Below are 24,608 nucleotides of genomic sequence, written 5' to 3'. Positions count from 1 at the left end.
GGAGAAGGGTCACCTGCACACAGATTTTTCCTACATGACGGATGAGGTGCATTTTCTTTTAACAAAAAGATCTTACTTCTCTTGGGATTCTTCTGCTTGTGGGGACAAATCTTGACCAGATTATTTCACATGAAATGAAATAAATAAAGGGCATGAAATGTGCTGGTGGAGACTGAGCAGAGGTGGAGGCAAACCCATTCCGACACTACAGCTCCCATGGTGGCACAGGCACCTCTGCTTTTGGAAATCCCATCTTCTGCACAGACCAAACATCTCCAGAGCATCTGAAAATTAACAGTGACAAAATTAAAATTAACACTAGCCCAGCTGACAGCAGGACAGACCTTGAGCAGTGTCAGTGCTGGATGTGGTGTACAGGCCAAGTGGTACAAAAACGAGATTCTGCTCGTAGCACATGGCCTTGGTGACTGCTAAACATCCAACACTTCTTATCAGGAGGTGCCAGAGGCTGTGTGTGGGTCCAACAGGCACATCTGGGAGGAGGATGCCAAAGAATGGTGCTAGTTTTATTGTTCCTTGATAAAACTGTCCTGAAGAGACATTACACGCACCAAAGCTTTGGGAGATCCCAGCTAAGCTGCGTTTTGTGCATTTTTCTGGATCACATGCACAGGGAGAGACCCTTTCCCCTTTCACTCATCCCTTCCCTACTCAGCCCTTTTCCCCTCATTCACTCCTCTTCCTCGCTCCCTTCCCCTCTTCCCTCACTTCACCTTTTTGCCTCCATCCCTTTCCTCCCCCTCACTCTCATAGCCCCTCACTCACCCCATTCACTCTCACTGCCTTTTCCCCCTTTTAAACCTTTTCCCCTCATTGACCCTCACTCCTCTTCCTCCTCACTCACTCACCTCCTTCCCACCATCACTCCGTCATTTTCTCCTCATTCATCCCCTTTTCCTCCTCTCACCCCCTTTCCCCCTCACACACTCCCTTTCTTCCCTCACCTGCTCTGATTCCCTTTCCTCTTTCACCCATTCCATTCTCCTTTCACCCTCACTCGTCTCTTTCCCCCTCACTTGCCCCCTTTCTGCCATCACTCACCCCTTTCCCTCTCACTCCCTTTTCCCCTTTTAACCCTTTTCCTGCCACTCCCCCCTTTCCCCCTCATTAATCCCCATTTCCCTCATCCATCCCTTTTCCTCCTCACTCACGTCCACATCCCCTTCACTCCGCTCACCTCATTCCCATCATCACTCCCCGCTTTCCCCCTCACCCATCCCCTTTTTCCCCTTCTCACCGCCATTCCCCCTCACTTCCTTTGCCCCCGTGCCCCGGCCCGCCCTCTCCCCTCACTCCCGTTCCCCTCACGGGGGCTGCCCGCGCTCGCTCCCGGTGCCGCCCCCCGCCCGCCGCCGCCTGAGGCGGCCCCGCGCAGGCGCAGCGCCCCCATCCCCCGTTCCCCACACAGGGGCGGGGGCGGTGCCTCCCGCCGTTCGCGGGCCGGGCTGAGCCGCCGGAGAAAGGCGGCACCGGCACCGACCGGGCGGGCGCCCGCCCTCCGACCGACCGCCATCCGCCTGTCCGGCCGTCTGTCCATCCATCCATCCAGGTACCGTGCGAGGGGGGAGGTGCCCGTCGCGCTCGGCTCTGCCGCGCTCGGTGCGGACCGGCCGCGCCCGTGCCCCCCGCGGGGGTCGCGTCCGCCGGTGCCGCACAGCGCGCTCCCCCATCGCGGCCATGGGAGCGCGCTCAGAGCCCTCCCCAGAGCCTCAGCCCGTCCCTTGCCTCACCCCCCGGCTCTCGGAGCTGCACGGAGCTCCCACAGCCCCCCGGCCATCACAACCCCCCGGCCTCTCAGAGCCCTCTCACAGCGCTCATGGCCATCACAGCCCTATGGCCCCCTCACAGCCTCCCCTCCAGCTCTTCCAGCCCCACGGCCATCACTGCCCCCCAGAACCCTCCGTGCAGTCCCATGGCCATCAGAGCCCCCTCACAGCCTCCTCCTGCTTCTCAGAGCCCCCGAGAGCCTCCCCAGAGCCTGCACCCCCCATAAGCCCTATGGCCATCATTCCCCCAAGACCCCCTAAACCCCATGGCAGCCCCTCCACAGTCCCTTCCCAGCCCCTGGAACCCTGCGAGCCCCGGCCTGGCAGCCGCGGGGTGAGGGGACCGTTACCCTCGGTGAGACACCCGGATGTCTGCTCGGCAAACTCCGAATTATTGTCTCCGACCCGCTCACGGCTGCCGCCTTTTTGCCTTCTTCCAAACGTGTTTTATTTCCTCCCCCCGTTACACGATGAAATTAACTTTCACAGGTTTGTATCTCTTCCCCCGCATGTCTTTGCTGGGGGATTTTTTTTGGACGGGTTTTAGTCTTAGTGGTTGTGGGGAAAGACTGAACGCTTTTCAGCTGCTCTTCCCCCTCAACGTGTGTTTTTTCCCTCACGTGAGGTTTTTACCAGCTCCTGACTCTTGAAAGGAAACGGATTTTTTGGGTGACCCATCTCCTTAATTCCCTCCTTGAGCCACTGTTTTGCTTGGACAGTGGAACTCCTGGAACGCTCCACTGGTGCATCCTCAGAGCTGCTGAGCTTTGGGATATCTCCGGGAATCACACTGCCCCTTCCTCGGAGATCTCCTTGGAAATCGCACCCGAGGGGATCCTGTGTGTTTGGAGGAGTGGGAATCCATGTGAGGAGCTTTTTGAAGCTGGCACAGGGGTGGGAATGGGATTGCTTGGTAACTCCACAGTAAATTTCCTTTCCCCAAAGCAAAATGCCTTCAGCAGTGCTGCTTGCAGGCACAGGTTTGGAATATGGGTGGAAAGTGTGCTCTGTTCCTCACAGCTCTTCCTAAGAGCTGTTTGTATTTTTTTATTAACTCAAATGAAAGTTGAAAATTTACATCTTGCAGATAGAGGACCAAAATAACAAAAAATCAAATAAAAAAAACCCAACAAAACAAAATGTATTTTAAAAGAAATGTACCCATCTGTTGCTGTTACAAGTGCCTAAATAATCGAGAGATGCTGAGGTACCTTTGGGGCTTTCTGTTTGTAACCTTGCTTTGTGTGACACTGAGTTTTTGTGGTTTCCTTTGCTTGCTGTCACTGAAAAACAGATGACATTTTCAGGCAGCAGAGAGGGGGAAGAACATCCACAGCCACAAAAAGCCAGGGTTTGATTGCAGTTGTAACAAGTGCGTCAATTTTTCAACTTTGAATTGGCTGTGTTGTCTCACTCCCTCTTCTCTCACTCAGTTTACCCTCCTTCTGCAAAACAGAGAGGATTTCTGACTTTTAACTCTTTTTTTTTTTACTTTTAACCTTTTTTTTTTTTTGTTTTACTGCTCCATGGACCGTTAATTAAGGGATTTTCAGTATTAGAGGTTTTCAGTGAAGAGTCAGTTTGGAAATGAATGTGCCCAGTGAAACTGAGAACTCACATAAATCAAGTGCAGGGGAAAAGCAGTGTTTGTCCATGTTGTAAAACCAGTATGAAATGCACTTTATGGTTTTTTGGCTTAGTGGAGTGTGTAATCTTAAGTTGTTTTTTTTTTTTAATTTTTCCCTGTTTTCACGCCTCTCTTTTCAATTTTAACAGGAAAACACACCAGTAAAATCATTATTTAAGCTTATTTTCATGTACCACAGTAACTGCAGTTCCTGTTGTTACTTTGGCATAAGGTGATACAGATTTTTTTCCAAGTTTTTTCTGCTTTTCCAGGATAAGCCTGGTAATGAACAAAGGATGTTTTCACCATTTTCTTGACACTGTTGTTGTCTGACGTCAGCACCTCGCTAATGATGTTTCCTGACTTTGCTCCATCAAGTATTTTGTTGGTAAACAGATGGAAACTAAACTATTGTGGGGGATTAAATCAGCTTCCTTCTATTAAACTCATTGGTAGCAGAACAGGTGCAGTTCAGAAAGAGGAATTTGTGGGCTTTTCAATGTTCCACCCTAATTTCAATCATTCTTTTTGGGTTTGGATGAAATTCAGACACCTTCCACCCCAGTGTAATTAGAAAAACCAGAATTTTTGGTGTGTAATTCAGTTTGCCTAAATCTCTTGTGGCTCTGAGCTGTGTTTGGTGCCTTGCAGTGTAATTAGAAAAACCAGAATTTTCGGTGTGTAATTCTGTTTGCCCAAAGCTCTGGTGGCTCTGTGCTGTGTTTGGTACACCTCAGTGTAATTAGAAAAACCAGAATTTTCAGTGTGATTTCCACTTTCCTAAATCTCTCGAGGCTCTGTGCTGTGTTTGGTGCACCCCAGTGTATTTAGAAAAGCCAGAATTCTCAGTGTGAATTTCATTTGACTAAAGCTCTCATGGCTCTGTGCTGTGTTTGATGCCTTGCAGTGTAGTTAGAAAAGTCAGAATTTTCAGTGTGAATTCCATTGCCTAAATCTCTCGTGGCTGTGCTGTGTTTGGTGCACACCAGTGTAATGAGAAAAGCCAGAATTTTCAGTGTGTGATTTCTCCTTCCTAAAGCTCTCATGGCTCTGTGCTGTGTTTGGTGCACCCCAGTGTAGTTAGAAAAGCCAGAATTCTCGGTGTGAATTCCATTGCCTAAATCTCTCGTGGCTGAGCTGTGTTTGGTGCCTTGCAGTGGATCCCCGTGCCCTGGAGGATGGTGGTGCCCGGGAACGCCCCCCTGATCCAGCAGGACCCCGCGCTGGAGCCGGCCCTGGGCAGGGACGGCCCCGAGCACTCGGCCATGGGCCCGGAGCCCCCCGAGGAGCCGGTGGGCCCCGAGGTGCGCAAGCTGCGCGAGCTGGTGCGCAGGCTGGAGCTGGACAGTCAGCACGGCAGGAGCAGGAGCGGCAGGACCCTGCTGGGGACAAACGTGCCCGGGGACATCCGTGCCGGGGTGGATAACCGCGAGCCCGGCCTCAACGGGATGGAGATCAACAACAGCATCAACGCCATGGCCGAGCAGCAGGAGCTGCAGCTGATGGCGGATCTGCACAGCCAGCTGAGCAAGATGAGGCAGGAGGAAGGGGGGAACAAGTTCAGAAGAGCCCTGGATGCCCCAGTGCAATACAACAGTGCCCCCGAGGAGGTGTCTGCCAACGGGCAGAGCCACAGCAATGGCCGGTGTCCCTCGCCTGTGGACACGAGTGACAGCGCCGAGCTGCTGGGCAGCCTGCTCATGGCAGGGATCCACCCCCCAGCTGCCATCCATGAACAGAACCCCACTGAGAAGGGTGCAGATCTAGAGGGGCTCCCCGGTCACACGGATCTGGACGAAGTCAAAGTGTTAGAACTGGAAAATGGCCCCGAAGAGGAGGATTGCTGGTAGGTACCCCCAGGCCTGGGGGAGAGGGATGTGCTGTGGTTAGGTGATCAGCTCCTTTAAAGCTATAAACTGATTTCTGTACAGGACTTGGATTTTTAGCAGCAAGAATGCAGTTCTCATTAGTGACTGTTCTTATTCTTATGTCCATTGTGCCAGACCATTATGTTTTAAAAAATAAGTTTACCTGTAGGTGCTGGTTTTTCCCCCTTCCTTCCAGCCACTGCTGCAGCTTCCTTTCCCTGTAAGTTTAGTTATATATAGCACATGCAGATAAATGAATAATGGAGCTTTTAAACCTTGTACACAACTGTCAAGTACCATATTTTAATAACAATTTTGTCAATAAGAATCCTTAGACCATCTGGAATTGGTGGCTTTTGCTAGGACCTGAGGAGACAAACCATTCCCAGCTCCTGGAGGCTGTTTCTTTCCAGTTAAGCCCCTCTTTTGTTCAGAGACATGAACTGAACCAGATCAGTGATGTAATCCTTAACTGACCCGACTCTGGGACTCTCCCCTCCACCCCCAGCCTTGTTTAGAACTTGTTTTATGAATCAGTACATGAACAACCTTTGGAAGGGCAAGGGAAATGTAAAATTTAGGGCTGATTCCAGCTCCTGCAGTAGCTGGGACTTGAGATTTTACCCAGAGTTGTTAATTTGCAAGGAAAGAAGAGCCTCAGGGCTCTGCAAATTGGGCTTCAAATTTGTGTAGCCAGATTAATCTGGCAGCAGGGACAGGGCTGCTGAACACAAACCAAACCTTCAGCTCCAAACATTCATTAGCTGTTAGAAGGGAAGGTGAAGTTTTTGTTAATGGAGTGGAGCTCAATGAGGTCATGGCATCAGCTCCAGCCTGAATTTGAGGTTACATTTAAAACAGGATTTTTTTTTCTTTGCAAGTGTACTTTTAAAACCCAAATGCTTGATCACTGGAACTCTTCAATATACCCAAATAGCATTTTGAGTAGATTTTTTATAAATAAATAAGTGAACATATTTAACAGGTTACATATGGAAGACTGGCTTTATTATTTCCATGCTAACGGGAGCAGCCAGATTTATATTCACATTTACAGAGCCTGTGACAGGGAGAGTCTTCAAATTCTGTTGAGTCTCAGAGGCTGGGATTTACCCAGGCAGGGGATGCTGCCCAGTGAATCAGGAGAGATTCTGTGCTCAGGAGTTCTGTTCTTTGACCTTTCCTTCAGTTGGTGGCTGGCGAGGCCCTTCTTCCCCAGGTACCCTTCACTCTGCACCTTGCAGGATCTTTGTGCTTTGTTAGCTCTGTTTTATGCCAGATTTGGCTGGAACAGGGTAAATGTGACAAAGAGGCCCCTGAGGAGCTGGGTAAGGGTGGTGATCCAGAGCACTTGTGCAAGTGCTGTTTCCATAAATTATCTTTGATTGTGCTGCATCACTTCCATCTGTTCCCTTTTCCCCTTGTCAAGCAAACCTGCTGAAACAGGAAGCTGCTTTTGGTGGTGGCTTCTTGTTCTGGAGCTCGTTCTGAAAGTGGGGAATGAATGCTGTGTACAATCAATAGTGCCTGTGCTCACTGCCAGACATCCCAAACTGTCTCCATAAACACATCCCACACTCAGCCCCTGCAGGTGTTTGTGCTTTCCCACAGCCAGAACCAGTAAACTGCTTGGAGGGGAGGGAAGGTTTTCTTAAAGCAAACAAGAAAACCCAACAAATGCCTTTAATTCTCTGTGAATTTAGGATCAGCTCTAACAAGGTGGCTTTGCTGATGGGGGGAATTTAGTGCTGCCTGGATTGAGCAAATCCAGAGGGAATAGCTGAGTGGATTGTGTATTTGCAATCCTTTTAAAAATATTGTACATCCTCCTTCCCTGGAAGGAAGATGGACTGGTCAGAGGGTTTCTTGCTGTGCAGATGGAGTCTCAGTCCCTTCTCTGTTTTGGAATTGTTCTCTTTATTCAGCTGGAAGTGTCAGAAGTGTCTGTGTAGCTCTCCTGGTTCAGCAGCTCTGAGGGTGTGTTTGGAGCTGTGTGAAACTCAAGGCAGGATTGTGTATTTGCCATCCTTTTTAAAATATTGTACATCCTTCTTCCCTGGAAGGAGGATGGACTGGAGGAGGATTTCTTGCTGTTCTCTGCAGGTGCAGATGGAGTCTTGTTCCCTTCTCTATTTTGAAATTGTTCTCTTTATTCAGCTGGAAGTGTCAGAAGTGTGTGTGCAGCTCTCCTGGTTCAGCAGCTCTGAGGGTGTGTTTTGGAGCTGTGTGAAACCCCAGGCAGGATTGTGTATTTGCAATCCTTTTTAAAATATTGTACATCCTTCTTGCTGTTCTCTGCAGGTGCAGATGGAGTCTCAGTCCTGTCTCTGTTTTGAATTGTTCTCTTTATTCAGCTGGAAGTGTCAGCAGTGTCTGTGCAGCTCTCCTGTTCAGCAGCTCTGAGGTTGTGTTTTGGAGCTATGTGAAACCCCAGGCAGGATTGTGTATTTGCCATACTTTTAAAAATATTGTACATCCTTCTTCCCTGGAAGGAGGATGGACTGGTCAGAGGGTTTCTTGCTGTGCAGATGGAGTCTCAGTCCCTTCTATATTTTGAAATTGTTCTCTTTATTCAGCTGGAAGTGTCAGCAGTGTCTGTGCAGCTCTCCTGTTCAGCAGCTCTGAGGGTGTGTTTGGAGCTGTGTGAAACCCGAGGCAGAGCCCACTCCCAGCTGCTGTAACTCTGCCCTGGCTTGCCTGGCCTTGGCTGCTCCCTCAGCTCCCTTTCTCAAATAGCTGCTCAAAATTGTAAATATCCTGGAGAGCAGTGCCATGGAGCTGGGCCCTGGCCCTGAGCAGCTCAGTGATGGACTCCAGCACAGGGCAGCTCCTGAGCTGTTCTGGGAAGGTTTTATCCAAATTCCCTCTTACCCAGGGAACAAACAGATCTGCTGCTGATAGCCTTACACCGCTTGTGTTCCCCAGTGTTTGTCATTCTGGGCTTTTTCCATGGGCTGAGACAGGAAGGAATCCCTGGCACTCAGGTGAATCCCTGAGTTGCTGCTCTCATTCCAAAAGTCTCTCTCAGCTGAAACTGGGTCATGCTGTCTTCTCCTCAGTGTTGAGTTGTCTCTGCCTGGATCCGTGCTCAGCACAGCAAGTGGGGTGTCCTTGCATTGGTGTTTGCAGGAGCAGGGGTGTGCTGTGCTCTCAGAAATGCCACTGCAGGACTTTCCTGGGTGTGCAGCTCTCAGCCTTAGCTCTATGTCCAGTCACCTTCTTCTACATCCATGTTTAAGTCTTTAATTCTGTGTACTGGAGGAAATAATTGCTGCTTGTACATCAGAGATAGGGAGAGAAATTCTGGGGAAGTGAGGGAAAGTTTCATATCCAAGTGAGGATGTGATGCTGCACAAAATCCAGGAGTTCTCCCGGTGCCTCCAGCCTGGGGGAGAAGGTTATTTACAGAATGTCTCTGTGTAATCCATTTACACCCTTCACAGCTGTGCTGTAGCTTCCCTGGGATCTCTCCTGGCCACAGGGTGCTGCTGACAAGATCTACACCACTTAGAAACAGCACTTTGCAAGGTCCTGTTCTCTCAGACTGATCATTTTATCAGGTGTTTTTATCCCTGTTGCATTAAATAATGCACAAGTGACTTCTCCAAACCTTTCCTCTTTGTGGTGAGTGTTACTTGTGCTGGGTGACACCTGCCCTGCTGGGACATGTCTGGGTACAGGAGCTGCCTCAGAGCCCACAGTGCAGCTCTGTGGGAGTGTCCCCAGCCCGTCCCTGGGGGCAGAGCTGAAAGGCAGAACCTGCTGGTGGTGACATCGGTGCAGAGCTCGGCCTGGCAGGGACAGAGCCTGGCTGAGGCTGGGAGTGCTCCAGGCTGTGCCTCCTGCTCCTCACATCCCTGTGAAACGTGGGGTGGGCAGGGAGATCCTCAGTGGCAGTGCCAGAGGGGTGGGGAGCAGGGGTGTCTGTGTGTCAGTCTGTGTCTCTGTGTGTCTGTCTGTCTCTGTTCATTCACAGCTGCACTCTGGAGCTGCCTTGTCATCACTATGGGCTGCTGGCACAGAGCCAGTGCCCCCACCTGATGCTTTCAGTGTGGTTTTTAACAGTCCGTTGTACCTCTCCATTGGTTTGACCACAGCATCCCAGAATTCCCACTTCTTCCTGGTCAAACCACCACATTGGGTCAGGAGATTAATTTAACTTTGGAGCTGCTCTGACATGGGAACTGATTTTTGGTGTTTTGTTCAGCAGGATTAGTCCCTAAATAGACATGAGAAAGTGTCTTTGCAGTGTCATTTTTTCCTCTCTTTGCAATTTCTTAGGAATAAAGCTCAGTCCTCTCCTTGGGCTAACAGCAGAGTGTTTTTGTGTGGAGTGTTCTCCACAGGATTTTTTCCCTTTATGTTTCTCTCATTTCAGAACCTGGATATTATTGTTTCACTGTGGCTTTCTACTCCAGTCTTGTCTGTGTTAGGATTTCTGTTCAGCAGGAGTGTTTAGATTTGAGATTAGCACAGCATAAGCAGAGTACTAAATCTGAAAATCAACTCTCTGAAGTCTGATATGCAAAGGAAAGGAAAATGAATGTATTGCCTGTTTGAAATCCATGATTGGAGAGGAATTCAGCTGCCTTTCAGCACTTGGAGGAGGTGTATCTCATACACCTGGATTGTTCTAAACCCTTTCAGCTGTTTGAGGTCTCCTCCTTGCAGTGTTGTGTGTAACTCACAGGTCTGCAGATCAGTGCAGTGATTGCCATTTTTGGAGCTGCTGCAGCCACTGGTGCCAAGTGCTTTGGAAGATGGATAATAACCCAGGCTGTGCCTTCAGAAAAGGCCTTTGCTTCATGCTCAGTTCCATTTCCTAATGCACTGCTTCTAGAGCCTTCTGCAGCCTCAATTCTGCTCTTACAATTGATACATTTCTGCTGCAGATCCTCTGCATCAGCAGGAGCTAAAATTCCCAGGATTTCACTCTTAGAGCTGCTCTGATCAGTTTTTCAATGTGAGGGTGCTTTTTCTCTGTGCATTGTGCAAGTTGAGAAAATTGTTGTGTTTGCATTCTTGGGGTTTGGGTTTTTTAAAGCAGGAATTTCAAAATCCAGCAATAGTGGCCATTAACTCCTGTAAATCCTTCTGTGACATTGATTCCATAAGGGAAGTAATATTTCTGGAATATTCCTTGGTTTTAGTGTTCTGGATTATGTCAGAATAAAGTGAAGAGTGTATCACAAATTTATTTGTGAATGGCTGCAACTTAATGAAAGAAAAATCCTTGTGGCACTGGGTCCTTACCAGAGATGTTTGTCACAAGATACTCTGTTTTCCAGGGTAAACACAAACATTAGTAAGCAGAAAGTAAAGAATCTTTATTATTGCAGGGTTTCCTCTCAGAAGTTGAAGAAAATCTCATTTGTACTTAATAATTTATACAACAAACCCCCAATACATCAAACTGGGAATATTTGCCCAAATGTTTACTTTGTGCATTTTGCATGAGGCCTTGTAAGTATCTAAATAACCAATTTTCATTTGCAATTTGACAAAAGAAAACATTGAGAGACATTTAGAGAGAACACCCAAAGTGCTGAGCTGAGGAGCAGACTGCAGGGTAAGGTTTGGTTCTGAGCAGGGCTCTGACTCTGGGCTGCCTCCTGCTTTTCCAGTGCTCTGGGATTCAGTGTTCACCTGGCAAATCAAACAGCCTGCAGGCTGAAAGTACCAGAAAGAAAAATTCTGAGTGTTTTTAAACAAAGCCTAGAGTTTTTAGCTTTTCACACCCCCCTTTTCCAAGGTTTTAGCTGCCTGGATGTGAGGCTGGGTTAGGTCAGCCTCTGGTGGGTGACACTGGTCACTGGACTTTGCTGAGCATAAAAAAAGGTGACTTCTGGCTCTTAATATGCCAGAGGAATATTCATATTCACATATTTGAGGGGCTGGTGCTTTTAGCTTAGTGCTGTGCCTGCACCTTTGGAGGAGTCAGGGTGCTGAGTCCTTCCCAAAGCTCCTGCAGAAGGAAAATGGGAACCCTGGTGCTGTGAAATCAAACCAGAATTCCTTTTGTTTTAAACTAAATTGAATCTCAGTGCTCTGAAGAATTGAGCTGTGTTCACTTAATTGGGTTTGGGGAAATTGTGAGAGCTTCTCTTGCCAGTGGATTTGTCAGCAGGAAAAATCAGAGTCCCCTGGCAGAGCCCAGAGGATTCCAGAGCTTTGCTCCACGTGGGAATGGCTCTGCCAGGCAAACAAGGGCTGCCATCCTCAGCTGGGATGGGAGCAGGGCAGGATTCTCTCCCTGAACCTGGAGTATGAGCAGAGCAGCCTGACCTGCCCTGAGGAGGCTGTTGGCCTCTTTTTTGTCTGATGGTTTTACTGCTCCTTTTGTGGTCTGAGCTGTGCAGTAAATCCAGGGAGAGGGAGCACTTTGCTTCCTGGCTTTGATTGGATTTGAGTGCTTGTAATGCTCATTTACCCATGCACAAATGCAGCAGGATTGGCTGGGGGGATCTGCCCTGAGAGGTACCTTTGGAGACTCAGGAATATTTGCATTCATTCCTCAGTGTTTATTTTATCAATAACAAATCAACCTTTGGATTTTTTTATTTGCATTTGGGTTTGTGTAAACCTTGGTGGGGAAGAGCTCCTGTGTGAGTTGTGACTGAAGAGGCTGAGTCTGTTCCCTGGAAAAGATGGCTCTGGCCAGAGGCAGGAGTGGTGTGTCAAAAAATAGGGAATAATGTCCTCTGCAGGTAACAAACAGTGTTTTGAGAGCTGTTGCATGCAGTGGTGCTCCATTTCATAACCCCAAAACCTGCCAGGTTTGCTTTCTGCATTCCCTGTTATCCCTGCCTGGATCAGGGTCAGGGTCAGGACAGGAGCCAGGGCAGTAGGTCAGGCAGACCTGTACAATATTTTAAATATCCTACCTGTTTATATTCTATCTTGGCCAGGTGTTGGTGTTACAGCCAGGACACCTGACAGCTGAGAGTCCCACAGTGTTTCTCCTATTTTAAACCTAGATTTTCAGGAATGAGTGGGATAATGACTGACATGCCTGCTGATTTACAGCAGTTTTGTTGTGGAAATCAGTGTTCTGTGGGTTGGATCTGAGCTGGCTGTGAGAGAGTGAATAATGGGAGCAAAAATGCTCTGTGTACCTTGCTGCAGGAGTGGCAAAAGCTGGGAGAGAAAGGAGGAGGAAACTGAAGCAGAGGCAGACACCTCTTGAAATCTTAACTCCACCCCCAGGGTTACTTTATGCTTAAATACTGGAATTTGGCCTGAGGAAGGGGAAATCCTCTGGATGTATCAGTGGGGCCAGCTTTGGGAGCACCATAAATGCTCAGGTGTGGCTGTGGGTGTTTTCTGTGTCACCTGGGAGCAGTTGCTGAGGTGAAGGAGCTCCAGGAGAGGGAGGTGCTGCTGGGAAAGCAGCAGTTGTGGCATTGTGCGCATGGGAAAGCTCCTGGAGCTGCTGCTGGGCATTTTCCAGTGCAGAGGGAGCAGCTGAGGGCTCTGCCAGCAGCTCCTCAGAGCCTCAGGAGAGGGGGAGCCTGAGAGCCAAACCTGATGTGCACAAATCACAGAATCCCAGAAGGATTTGGGCTGCCTGGGACCTTGAGGACCATCAGGCTCCAGATCTGGGTTGAGGTCTCACTGCCCTCTGCACCAGGGTGTTCTCCAAGTGATCTGCAAGAATTAAAAACAGCTTCACCTTTGGAGGTACAGAGCACTGATTTTTTCCCCTTACAAGTTTTGAATGTGTTGCTGAGCAGCAAAAACATTAAAAAACAGGGAACTGCTTTTTGCTTTTAAAAATACAAATGTGGGATGTGTAAATAAAATACTTGAGTTGCTTTTATAACAAAGGCTCTTCCAGCTTTGACCTTTCCTCAGAGGAATATTCTGCTTTGGAAATCTGGTGAAGATGCTGCTTTCCACCCAATCCCTTGTAAATAATCCAGGAGTTTAGGGTGAATAAATCTGTCTGTCCATAAGGCTGATCCTGGGTGTCCATGCAGAGCAGTGGAGGTGTCAGAGATGTGGCAGACACTCAGGCTGGAGGAGAATTGATCTGACATTGCAGGGAAGATAAAGCACAGCCACACTTCTGCCTGTCTGGGAATGTCTGAACCCTCCAGAGCAGGGGTTTATCCCTGGAATCTGGGAATGCACCTTTGGCTGCCTGGGAGGGCACATCCAGAGGCTTTTAAACCAAAACCACAACTCCTGGAAGGACATCACCCTGCAGCTCAAGTTAGGAGCACCTCACACCCTCACTGCCTCTGAGAGGGGATGTTTTGGAAGAGGGGAGTGGAGGGAGAGACAGGTGAGTATTCCAACAATTGTTACAACAGCCTAGGATTGTACCTTGCCTTGCAGAGCCTGTGGGTTTCTCTGTAAAGCCATTGATTTTTCTTTTGTGGCAGTAAATTTTCTTTCTGAGTCAATATGCTATTTAACCCTGAATTTTTTTTAATTTGGGTGGCTGGTAATTGGTAATTTGGGGAATTTTTAAATTTGGGTAACTGGTAATTGGTAATTTGGGGAATTTTTAAATTTGGGTAACTGGTAATTGGTAATTTGGGGAATTTTTAAATTCGGGTAACTAAATTTTTTTATTTGGTTCCTCATGGCTGCACTCTAGCAAATGGCACTTTGGTAGGTGTGTGCTTTGAATTAACCAGCATTTCTTCCTTCTCCTTTGAATGCTTGCAAAGGCTCTATGTGTCTCCAAGGAAATCCATGGATGAGAAAACAGCCTCTCCTCTGAAGTGGTGCCGGCAGGTGCTGGATAACCCCAGCCCCGAGATTGAGGCTGCCTGCAGAACCCTCATCAACAGGCTGGACCAAGGTAGGGCAGCTGCAGCCTCTGCTGCTCTGGGCTCCCTTGCAGAGCTCATTCTGAGCAGGAAAATTGAGCTTAGTGTTGTCAGGCTCTTGAATTTTTAAGTTCTGTTAATATTTAAACATTTTTAAATGTAAGAAATGTGTAGAGGAACAAATGGTGCTGCTGGGGAGTGGGAACCATGGCAAAACTGTTCTTGCAGCTTCTTTCTGGTGCTGAGTGTTCCTAGTGGTGATGGTTCCTCCTCTGGATATCCTACTGGATATTCCTGCTGGATCTTCCCAGCTGCTCTTACCTGGCTGAAGAGATTGCTGCTGCTCAAAGCTTACAACAATGAAATATTAAACTTGAAGAAATGGTGTCACTTGGAAATCAAGTTTTTCCTCCAGTTTATCATCTCCTAAAAGCATTTCCAGCTGTGGGCTGTGTTAATCCTGAGGGGAAATCCCTGATTTCATCTGCCTGAACTGAAAACCTGGAATGTTGTGTGCAGTGGGGACATCTCTGACCACAGGCAGTGTTCTGGGCCTGGCTTTGGGGCTTTGCTTTTCCACCTGGGCTTTCAGTGGTGGGACAGCTCTCACAGCAGATACAGTTCACAGGACAAAAATTAATTTATTCTGCTCTACCTCTGTCCTGCATCACCTGCAGTGCACCTGGTGCATATCCTGCCTGTGTCAGTCTAAATGGCCTCAGGTTTGTGTAAAATGGGCTGGACACTGAGCTCCTGACAGCCTGGACCCTGAGGGGCTGGAAAGGAATCAGGAACTGTCTTTTACCTTCTCTAGACTCCCTCTCATGCAGCTCCCCTGGCCAGGACTTGGCTGCAGGTTTGCTGCAGACACGGGTGCAGGTTTGTTGCAGACACAGGTGCAGGTTTACTGCAGACATTTGTGCAGGTTTACTGCAGACATGTGTGCAGGTTTATTGCAGACACGGGTGCAGGTTTGTTGCAGACACGGGTGCAGGTTTGCTGCAGACATGGGTGCAGGTTTGCTGCAGACATGGGTGCAGGTTTGCTGCAGACATGGGTGCAGGTTTGCTGCAGACATGGGTGCAGGTTTGCTGCAGACATGGGTGCAGGTTTACTGCAGACATGGGTGCAGGTTTGTTGCAGACATGGGCTGCACTCTCCTCTGTCCAGCTGGACTCAGGAACGTTCAGACACAGGAGCTGTGTGTGGAGAGTGACACTTGTGACAGAATCACTGTTTGGAAGCTCAGGGATGTCCCTGAGCTCTGGAATCCAGCCCCAGCTGGGTCCCCACGTTGCTGTCTCAGGGTTTGTCTCCATGGGAATGCAGAAATTCTGATTTCACTTGAACCAACAATTCCAGCCCTGTGGTTTGGAGTCTGAGGTTGCTGCTTTGGGGGTTGGTTTGGGTTATTTTAGTTTTCATTCTAACAGTGTTTGGCACTGCTTGAGATCTCAGGCTGCTCTTGAGTTTAACCTTGGCATTCCTGATTGGAGATAACAGAATAGACTTTGAGAACAAACTTCATTTGCTTTCATAAACCATCTGTGCTTAGAAATTTGAATGAAATCTCTTTGATTACCTCTTTCCTCTCTGAAATGTATCAGGCTTCAGTTGTGCTTAGTCTGACCTGGTAATATTTGTGGGAGAAATAAAAAAAGAAAATTTAATATGATGAATCTTCATTATATTCTTAAAATCTTCATTATATTCTTAGCTGATACTCTCACAGTAGGGAGAACGGAGTTCTGTGTGCTGTTGAGCAGCACCTTGAGTATCTCCAGATCATGGTGTGAGTAATTTCCTCAGAGTTGTAGCTCCTTATTTCCACCTCCAGTAAGGATAGGGGAACTTGGTTTTGCCACCTGCCTTATTTTGGTTGGTTTGTGAACATGTGAGTGTGTGTGAGCTGAAGGAGTTTAATTCAAAGAACTGGTTTTTATTTATTTTATTATATTGGCTTGGCATCATTTCTGTGGTTTAACACTGTCTTGGTTCCATCACAAAAATTCAGAATAACACTCTTGTAACATAAAGTTCAGTGAGCTCTCTAAAATGAGGGGGTGTGACCGTGTTCACAGGGGTCTGAGGATGAGGGAAGAGATGAGGATCTGACTCCATGTTTCAGAAGGCTGATTTATTATTTTATGATATATATTACATTAAAACTATACTAAAAGAATAGAAGAAAAGGTTTCATCAGAAGGCTGGCTAAGAATAGAAAAAGAAAGAATGATAACAGAGGTTTGTGGTTCAGCTCTCTGTCCAAGCCAGCTGACTGTGATTGGCCATTAATTAGAAACAACCACATGAGCCAATCCCAGATGCACCTGTTGCATTCCACAGCAGCAGATAACCATTGTTTACATTTTGTTGCTGAGGCCTCCCAGCTTCTCAGGAGGAAAAATCCTAAGGAAAGGATTTTTCATAAAATGTGTCTGTGACAGTGGGGTGTAGAGGTGGCAGATATTGGTGGAACTGGTCATCCATCCAGCACTGGAACTTTGTGAAATGTTGAAATGTTTGGCTTTTTTCAAAGCCAGGTTTGTCAGGAGTTCCTCTGGGAGTTCTTCAGAGGGGACAAAAGCAGTTAAAGGACACGAGTGGGGACTGGGCACTGCTGTGCTCCCTGCAGCATGGCAAGGAGCAGCAAATACCTCTGCTGCAGAATTTAATCCTGTTCTTGATCTTGCTCTCTGTTTCCAAAATAATTTGCTAACCTTTGTGGCTTTTTTGTATTTTTCCTTCTAGCCAGTAGATGGAAAAACCTGTATTGCAGCCCCCTGGCATCTCCCAGCGCACATAACCTGAATTCCGAGGCAGGCTCCTGTAGCAATGCACTAAACTCTCCTGGGCACCTCAAATCGACTAACAAAGCACTACTAACCTGTGGCAGCTCAGGTATGGCATGGCACTGCAGCACTGGGCTCTTTAAAATGCAAGGAGGGGTAGGGATTGGCACAGGGAAAAGTTCTCATGGCCACTCGTGGTGTTTTCCCCTTTTTGTTTGCTCCCTTCCTCACCCAGGTTTCATTGTGTGGGAGAAAACCTCCTTGCATTCTAAATGTCCTATAGTTATTTCTTGGTTTGGCTTTCTCTACTTTCTCTCCCTATATATATATATTTATAAATTGTACTAATTTTAAGTGGCTTAAAATAGAAAGCAGCTGTTGGGGCAAAAATATATTGCTCTTGAATAAAGTTGTAGAGTATAGATGTGATCTTTTATAGAGTCACTTGGATTCAGTTTTCTGGGGAAGGTTTCTCTTGGGAATATTGATTAATGCAGGGAACAAAAGGCTGCAAAGCCTCCAGGGTAAAGCCTTCAATTGCCTGAGTGGGAAGCTAAAACAAAATACCAAAAGTTTTCCTTCAGCCTTAATTGTGTGTGGAGAAGATTCCCTACCTTAGAGGCAGCTCAGCCACGACTCCTGTTAGAGCCTGATAATGCAGCTCCTCCAAAATGCTGTGGCCTGCAGCCTCCCTGTGCCTGAGGAGGCAGGAACACCCTTCAGGAGCTCCATTTGTCATCCTTGGTGCAGTTCCTGCTGTTCCCTGCACAAAGGCTTTGCCTCCTGGCTCTGCTATCAAAGGACTCGTCCTTGTTTGTTTGTTTTGTGTGGAAATTGCTAAACCCTACTTTGCATGTTTCAAAACACAAAGCATGTTTAACAGTCTCTGCCTCTAAACTTGATGTTAAATGAACTTTTTTTCCCTCTGAAAAAAGAAGAGGGTTGCCTGCGGCTGTTTTCACAGGTGCAGGTTTATTTTTGAGCTCTGATTTTCTGCTATAAATAGAAATTAACACTTACCTCTGTTTTGCAAACAAAAGGATGCACGTAGGACTGAGGATTTTTGCCAGCTGAGTTCTGCAGGGAAACATCTCTAAGGCAATTTCTTGTTTTTCATATGAGGCTGGGGGGCAATCCAGGTCTCTGAGCACCTTTTCACCCAGAAGCAGCTCCTGATGAGTAAAACCAAAGTGTCTTTGGCTTCTGCAGATGTGCAGGGCCAGGACAGGCTCTGTCCTTTCAGAGCATGATGAGTTCACTTTATCTCAGGTGCCTCTTCCCTGTGCCTTGTGCAGGTGCTAAGATGAGTTTAAAGTTTCCTGTCAACCTGAATGACCCAAATCTTATTTTATTTCCAAGAAAAACCAGCTTTTCTACCCTTCAAATGGGAAATGTTTAACTGACTTCCCTTGAAAACCAAACCAGCCCCTTTGACAAAGCCCAGATGTGGTTTCTGTTTGAAAACCATCAGCAGCTCAGCTTTACTGATGGAAGAAGGAGCAGATTTTTCCCCTCCTTGGCTATTTTTAACTAGACCTTCAATTTGAAATGCAACAGCCAAACTAAACAAAGTTGGATTGGGAGTTTTGCCTTTTAGAAAGCTGGTCTCAAGGTCCAGCTGGATTTTTAATCAGTGTTGAATGTGCTGTTAATTACAGCAGGAAACATGTGCTTGTTCCTTCCACCACATCCTACAGGTGCAAGCCCAGCTGAGGATGGATTTATTTCAGCTCTTACAGTCTTTTCCTGACACCAGGAGGAAAGAAATGGGATTTTATAGTGCAATATCTTGACCTGGAGTGTGTATTTGTGCAGCACACACCCAGATGCACCTTTAAGGTACAGCCACACTTGTGTCACTGTATTATTGCAGCATCCTGAAGCTCACAGCTTTCCTGCCATGTTCTGAGAAGATTTGAAGGCAGGGCACCTCCTGATGTTCAAATAAACCATTTGCCAGCAAAGCTGAGCAGCCCTTTCCAACTGTGCTCAAATGCAGCAGGCAGGGAAAGCAGCAGGTTCCCAACATGATTTCTTCAACCAGCTTGGAACAGATCTAAGTGCTGACATGGAAGACACAGGTGTGAAGTTCAGGTGTAAAATGAATTTCTTACATGGGCACTGACCAAGCTGCTTCCTGCCAGTCAGCCTCACATTCCTGGTTTGAAAAGCACCTGAAAACTGCAGGTTAAACACTGAGCGTTGGAATTCCTAAATTCTTGTTTCTCACAGCTGGACCTGCAGCTCCCAGCTGCACTGCTGCATTCCTGGGATAGATCCTGCTGCTGCTGCTGGGTCTGTGAGTGTGTGACTGGGTTTGTGTCCCTCTCCCCAGGGTACCTGAGCATGCACTCGGCCCTGAGCTCCCAGTCCTCGGTGGACAGCGAGCTCAGCACCTCGGATGACTCCATCTCCATGGGCTACAAACTGCAGGACCTCACTGATGTCCAGGTCATGGCGCGGCTGCAGGAAGAGAGTAAGTTTTGGTTGGTTGGTTTGGGTGGGTGGGCTTTTTTGGGGGGGTTTATTTGACTTTGGTGTTTTGTGGTTTTTGTTTTTGTTTTTTTTTTTTTAAGTTGCTTCTATATTGTCAGGCAGGAAAACGTGAATAAAGGCATAATCTGGTGAGAAGCTGTAAATAACCCAGGTGCCACCCAGGCAGGTGTGTTTTCACGGGAGGCAGACTTGAAATCATTGTTTCCACCTTTGAAATGCTGGTGGGTGCAGAATGAATTAAACTAAAAGATTTAACCTCTAAATGAGACTGCCGTACCTGTGGATTACACTCCTGTACTTACTTAACCTGCTGGATCTTGTTGGCAATGTCCGCAGTCTCGGGTGGGATTAGGGAGCACTGCAGGCCCCCTGAATGTTAAGCACTGCTGTAATTAAGCACTGCTGTAATTAAGCAGTGCTGATGCAGGTGACGCTGTTCCTGCTGATGGATTCTGGCGAGGACAGGTGTTAACCTGACTCTCCTTCCAGAGTGAAACAAATCACTACCCAAGCATTGCTTTGGAGTTGGGGGTGTGTTGTTGGGATTGGTGCTGCCCGTGTCCCCAATGATGTCCCCCGTGTCCCCAGGCCTGCGGCAGGACTGCGCCTCCAGCTCCGCCTCCGTGTCCCGCCGCAGCTCCAGCGCCTCCCTGCACTCGCTGCGCCGCGGCACCTACAGCGACCAGGAATTCGACACCTACAGCCTGGAGGACGAGGACGACTGCGACTGCTCGCTGTCCCTGCGCAGCGCCCACCGCTACTCGCCGTCCCCGCTGAGCTCCCCGCGCTGCCAATCGCCCTCCTCGGGCGCCGAGCTGGGCCGGGCCGCGGCCTCGCGGCTGCGCGCCCCGCGCAGGGCGGTGCAGAGCCCCATGCAGGAGCGCCTCAAGTACGCCAACAGCGAAGGTGAGCGCGACCTGAGCCAGGGACGGGGCTTCTGGCACACACGGATCATCCCCCTGCAGGGCTCCGGGCAGGAAGGGAGCTGGCCGTGCTGGGTGTGAGGTGCACAGAGACACAGGGGCTGGATCGAGAGTAGGATGGCCACGGCACCAGGGCAAGGATTGCCCCCTCTGCTGGGCGTACCTCGAGTGCTGTGTGCAGTTCTGAGCTCCTCACTCCAAAAAGGACATTGAGGGGCTGGAATTTGGCCAGAGAAGGGAATGGGGCTGGAGCACCAGGAGTGGCTGAGGGAGCTGCAGTTGTGCAGTCTGGAGAGGAGCAAGCTCGGAGGAGACATTACTGCTCTCTACAGCTCCTGACAGGAGGATGCAGCTGGGTGGGGTTGGTCTATTCTGCCATGTCCCAAGTGAAAGGACAAGAGGAAATGCCTCAAGTTGCACCAGGGGAGGTCCAGGTTAGGTGTTAGAAACAATTGTTTCTCTACAGAAGTGGTCAGGCCTTGGAGTGAGTTGCTCTGGGAGGTGGTGGAGTCACCATCTCTGGATGTGGCTTAGGGGTGATCATGGTGGTGCTGGGTTGATGGGATGATCTTGAAGGTCTCTTCCAACCTTATCCTGTGCTCTCAAAATCACTGCTGTGTACTGGGAGCTAAGAACTAGGTACAGACTGCTCTGCTTTGGAGTGCATGGGTTTCTGCAGAGCCTCAGAGCAGCAGCAGCAGGGGGCTGAGGCTGTGTTTGTTTCAGAGGAGCTGAGGCACAGCATGCCCAACCTGGCCCGCAGCAGCCTGCGCGCGCTCGAGGCCGTGCGCAGCAGCCGCAGCCTGGAGTCCGACCTGCAGGTGCCCAGCAGCCGCATCCCCAGGACTCAGCAGCGGTCAGCAGGTCAGTGCCACACTGATAGTGGAACTCTGGAAAAAGTTAAAGATAGAATCTAAAATGTTAGGCTTTGTGCTTTCCCAGATCAACTGCACCTGCGTAAGCAGTATGATAAATTATATAATTGTTAGATGTGATAATTGTTTAGTAATTAAATGTTATTATTATATAACCATAAGAAGAATAGTGAGAAACTATGTTGGAAATTCAGAGAGGGGCTAAATTTATGTATACAATAGAACAATATAAGTTTAATAATTAACGTGAAAGTTATGTAACGATAGAGTATAAAACATGATCATTTCGGATGTATGGTCGGAGTCAGATTTGGGTTGAATATACCCCGATTCCCAGAGCTCTTAATAAAAAGCACCGCATATAATCCCCCATGATTATGTGTTTTTGAACGCTAACAACACCTCCCACACCCCTCCTCTCCCTTCTCCCTTAGCCAGCCCTCAGAGGTGCTCTTGTGTCCCTGCAGGTCTGACTCCCAGCAAGCTCAGGTATTCCTCGGGGGCCGCGCAGTCCCCGCTCACGGGGCGCCAGCCCAAGGCGGCCGGCTCCCTGCTGCCCGGCCGGCAGGTGGGGAAGCCCTGCAGCTACACGGCTCCCGTCCCCCCGGTGCGCAAGGCACAGCTCCACACGGGCTCTCCCAGCAGCAGTTGCACTTCCAGAAGCTCCACCGTGGTCACTGTGGCCAAAGGCTCTGCCCTGAAAGCGCGGCCGGCCGTGGCAGGGGTGGCCGTGCCCAAGGGAAAGGCACCGCCCCCGTCCAGGAGGTGAGAGGGGTGCAGAGCTCTTTGGTAACTGCATGCCATGAAGTTCATGGGTGAAAGCAACATGGGGAGTGGTGTAACAACACTTAGAGTTTTTGTTCTTGCTGTTGGTTTTTTAACAGCTGTTATGCTACAATTCATTATTGAGGGAAATTAAATTGATTGAGTTATTATGATATGACTGATGCCAGACTAATAAGCAACCAGTGCTTGTTGATCTTTAATGTCCCATTAGAGCATTACATTGAAATCTTTAAAAACGTGAAAAAGGGAAATTTTAATCTGCTAATTTATGTCAGTACTCCACATACTGATTATTTTTCATGTGTTCAGTTGTATTTGCATGGAAAAATATTTCTCTTGGACTCAGTCATGGGCTGAAGTCACAACAGTGTTAATGTAGCAGATATCAGTGATTAAGAATCCAGTAACAGCCACTGAATTTCTTAAAGTGCCTAAAGTTGGTGTTTGCTGATGCTCAGGGTGTGACAGCAGCATTTCACCCATGGCAAGGGGATGTTGGTAACCCAAACCTGTGTCCACTACAGGGCTTTTCCTGGAGCTGTCCCTGATGTGTTGTCTTGTCCCCCCAGGTTCCTCCAGGCAGCACAGACCCCCCAGGCCCCCGAGGATGACTCCTGGAAGGATGGGTGCTACTGAGAGCCCAGAACACCTCTGTGGAGCAGATCCCAGCTGGCTGGGCATGACCTCACTGGGAGAGGCCCTGAGCCCCTGTCCCTGCAGACTGCTGTACATATCCCTCATTCTGTGCTCTCCACACCTCCCACCTCCCTCTGCTCTGCCAGGAGCCGGGGCTGGGACACACAGCTCCCACCCTTCACTGAACCCTGAGTCTTCCCAGGAAGACTGGAAAAGCCTTATTTCATCCACACCCCAGCTGCAGCCCTGGGGAAGGTGTGCCACCATCCCCTCCCAGGGGTGCTGCAGAGCTGGGGTGTCCTCAGTGCCAGAAGCAGCTCTGAGCTGGTGCTGTGGCAGAGCTCGTGGGGAGTAGAAATAGTGACATAGGTGTTAGATTTGAGACTTTTTAAACCCAACCTGATGTACTCTAATATTTGTCTGGAATTCAACTGGGTTTGGTTTGTTGGTTTTTTTTTTTTTTTTTTTACTTCTGTATAGAATGTATTTCTGCTACTTTTTATTGTTTGGTCTAGAGCTGCAGCAGGTTTTTATAACTGTAGAACACTGAGCTGTTGTATCCAGGTATCAGCACAGGTCACGAGGAGCAGTACACAATATTTGTGTGGGGTGTGAACAGGCAGGGACAGGGATGCCAGTTAAAAACTGCTGGGCACCAGCACCTTACCTCAGCTGAGTCAGCTCAACACCACTTAAAAGTAAATTTTTAAAAATCCCCTTCCCTCACAACTTTGTCTTGAAGCGTTGGAGATCTCAGCTGGTTCCCAACTGCCCTGACTTTTGTAGAAGTTTTCTACTGTCTCTTAAGGATTCTGTTCCAGTGTCCTTTTCCTCAGCAAGTGCTGGATGCTACAAATACAGTCTTAGTCCAGGAAATATGCACTGATAGCAATGTTCTCCCTGCCATCAATGTGACTTTGATAGTGTAGTTTAATAAAATGTTATGGTGCTGAACTAGATCTGCTTTATTCCAACACTGAGTTCTGTGCCACAAACGAGGCCTCTCCTGACAGAAAAGAGCGCTGCAAGGATAAACAGGGCTCCAATAAAACCTGGTAGGATGCAAGGAGCGAGATTTACCTTTAATTCCTCAGAGATCAGGACAAGGCACTCAGTGTGTGCCATTTCTGAAACCTCCACACCTGGCCTGAGCAGAAGCAAAGGCAGGAAGCAGCACAGGGGAAGTTCTGCACTGCAGGAAAAGAGGAAGGGACAGTTGTGCCCCCAGTGCTGAGGGGCCCAGGAGGGTTCCTGTGCCACCACCCAGCCCCTGCCAGGCCAGGGCTGGCACAGCAGCACTCACAGGCCAGAGAGGGGGCCCAGGAGGCTCAGCTGGAGCTGCTGCTCTGTCCCTCGCTGTCCCTCCCACCCTGATAAAGCTCCATGGGGTGCCAGCACTGCCCTGCTGAGGCTCTCCCCTCATCCAGAACATTCTTTTCTGAGACCTCTCCCTGCTGGCACAGCTGGACCCTGCTCACCCTGATCTTCCCAGGGCACAGAAAGGTAAAAGAGCAGCAACATCTGACTGATTTCTGTTACTGGAGGCTTCTCCTGCTGCCTTTTCTGTGCCCTGTGTTCCAAAGGGGATTTTCCAGGCACTGCCTGCTGCTCTTCCATGGACATGTGACAGTAGGTGAAGAGCAGAAACTTCCTGAAGGAGTCAGATATTAACTGGTTGAAGGCTGCATCCCAGTTGAAGCCTCTCAGGCAGGTGGGATTGTCTCCATGTTTTCCAGCCTGGCTGCTGTGGAGATGCAGACCTGGCTGCAGTTCCAGGCTGAGCAGAGCAGCAGGAAGGTGCTGAGGCTGGATTTTGTTTGGAATTTTGTTTGGATTCCCAGGTGTTTCCAGTACAGCCCTGCTGCTGACAGGCACTTGGGAGAGGCTGTCCCACTTCAGGAGGGAACAAGCACAGCTCTGGCAGAACCATCACACTCAGGAGCTGTTAATTTAATTTTATCCTTTTGTTTTTCTGAGCTGTTCTCACACCAAGTGATCTCACTTCAGCTCCCAATATTCTCCATCATCCCAAGCCCTG

General features: G+C 48.6%; 1 protein-coding gene across 1 annotated transcript; it reads left to right on the top strand.

Annotated features, from left to right (window-relative positions):
• The first annotated feature begins 1,445 nt into the window (after positions 1-1,445).
• On the top strand, positions 1,446-23,514 carry LOC128945674 (SLAIN motif-containing protein-like). The gene is made up of 9 exons (XM_054289474.1): positions 1,446-1,570; positions 4,572-5,260; positions 13,961-14,094; positions 16,814-16,963; positions 19,190-19,330; positions 19,939-20,256; positions 21,000-21,137; positions 21,616-21,913; positions 22,504-23,514. Exons 2-9 carry the CDS (start codon positions 4,593-4,595, stop codon positions 22,568-22,570), a joined length of 1,914 nt encoding a protein of 637 aa, XP_054145449.1. The 5' UTR covers positions 1,446-1,570; positions 4,572-4,592; the 3' UTR covers positions 22,571-23,514.
• The last annotated feature ends 1,094 nt before the right edge of the window (positions 23,515-24,608 follow it).

This window comes from Melozone crissalis, unplaced genomic scaffold, assembly GCF_028551555.1.
Source record: "Melozone crissalis strain CALT ecotype California unplaced genomic scaffold, PUWL_Pcris_2 ptg000068l_1, whole genome shotgun sequence".
NCBI lineage: Eukaryota > Metazoa > Chordata > Aves > Passeriformes > Passerellidae > Melozone > Melozone crissalis.
Note: the sequence above shows the minus strand (reverse complement) of the source record. Positions and strands in the feature narration are given on the sequence as shown.

What these genes read in the sequence shown, in the direction of transcription:
- LOC128945674 (XM_054289474.1), top strand. Translation starts at nt 4,593, where the DNA reads ATGGTGGTGCCCGGGAACGCCCCCCTGATCCAGCAGGACCCCGCGCTG. An exon ending in CATCAACAGGCTGGACCAAG is followed by an intron (nt 14,095 to 16,813) that starts GTAGGGCAGCTG and finishes TTTTCCTTCTAG; the next exon opens with CCAGTAGATGGAAAAACCTG. An exon ending in GCACCGCCCCCGTCCAGGAG is followed by an intron (nt 21,914 to 22,503) that starts GTGAGAGGGGTG and finishes TTGTCCCCCCAG; the next exon opens with GTTCCTCCAGGCAGCACAGA.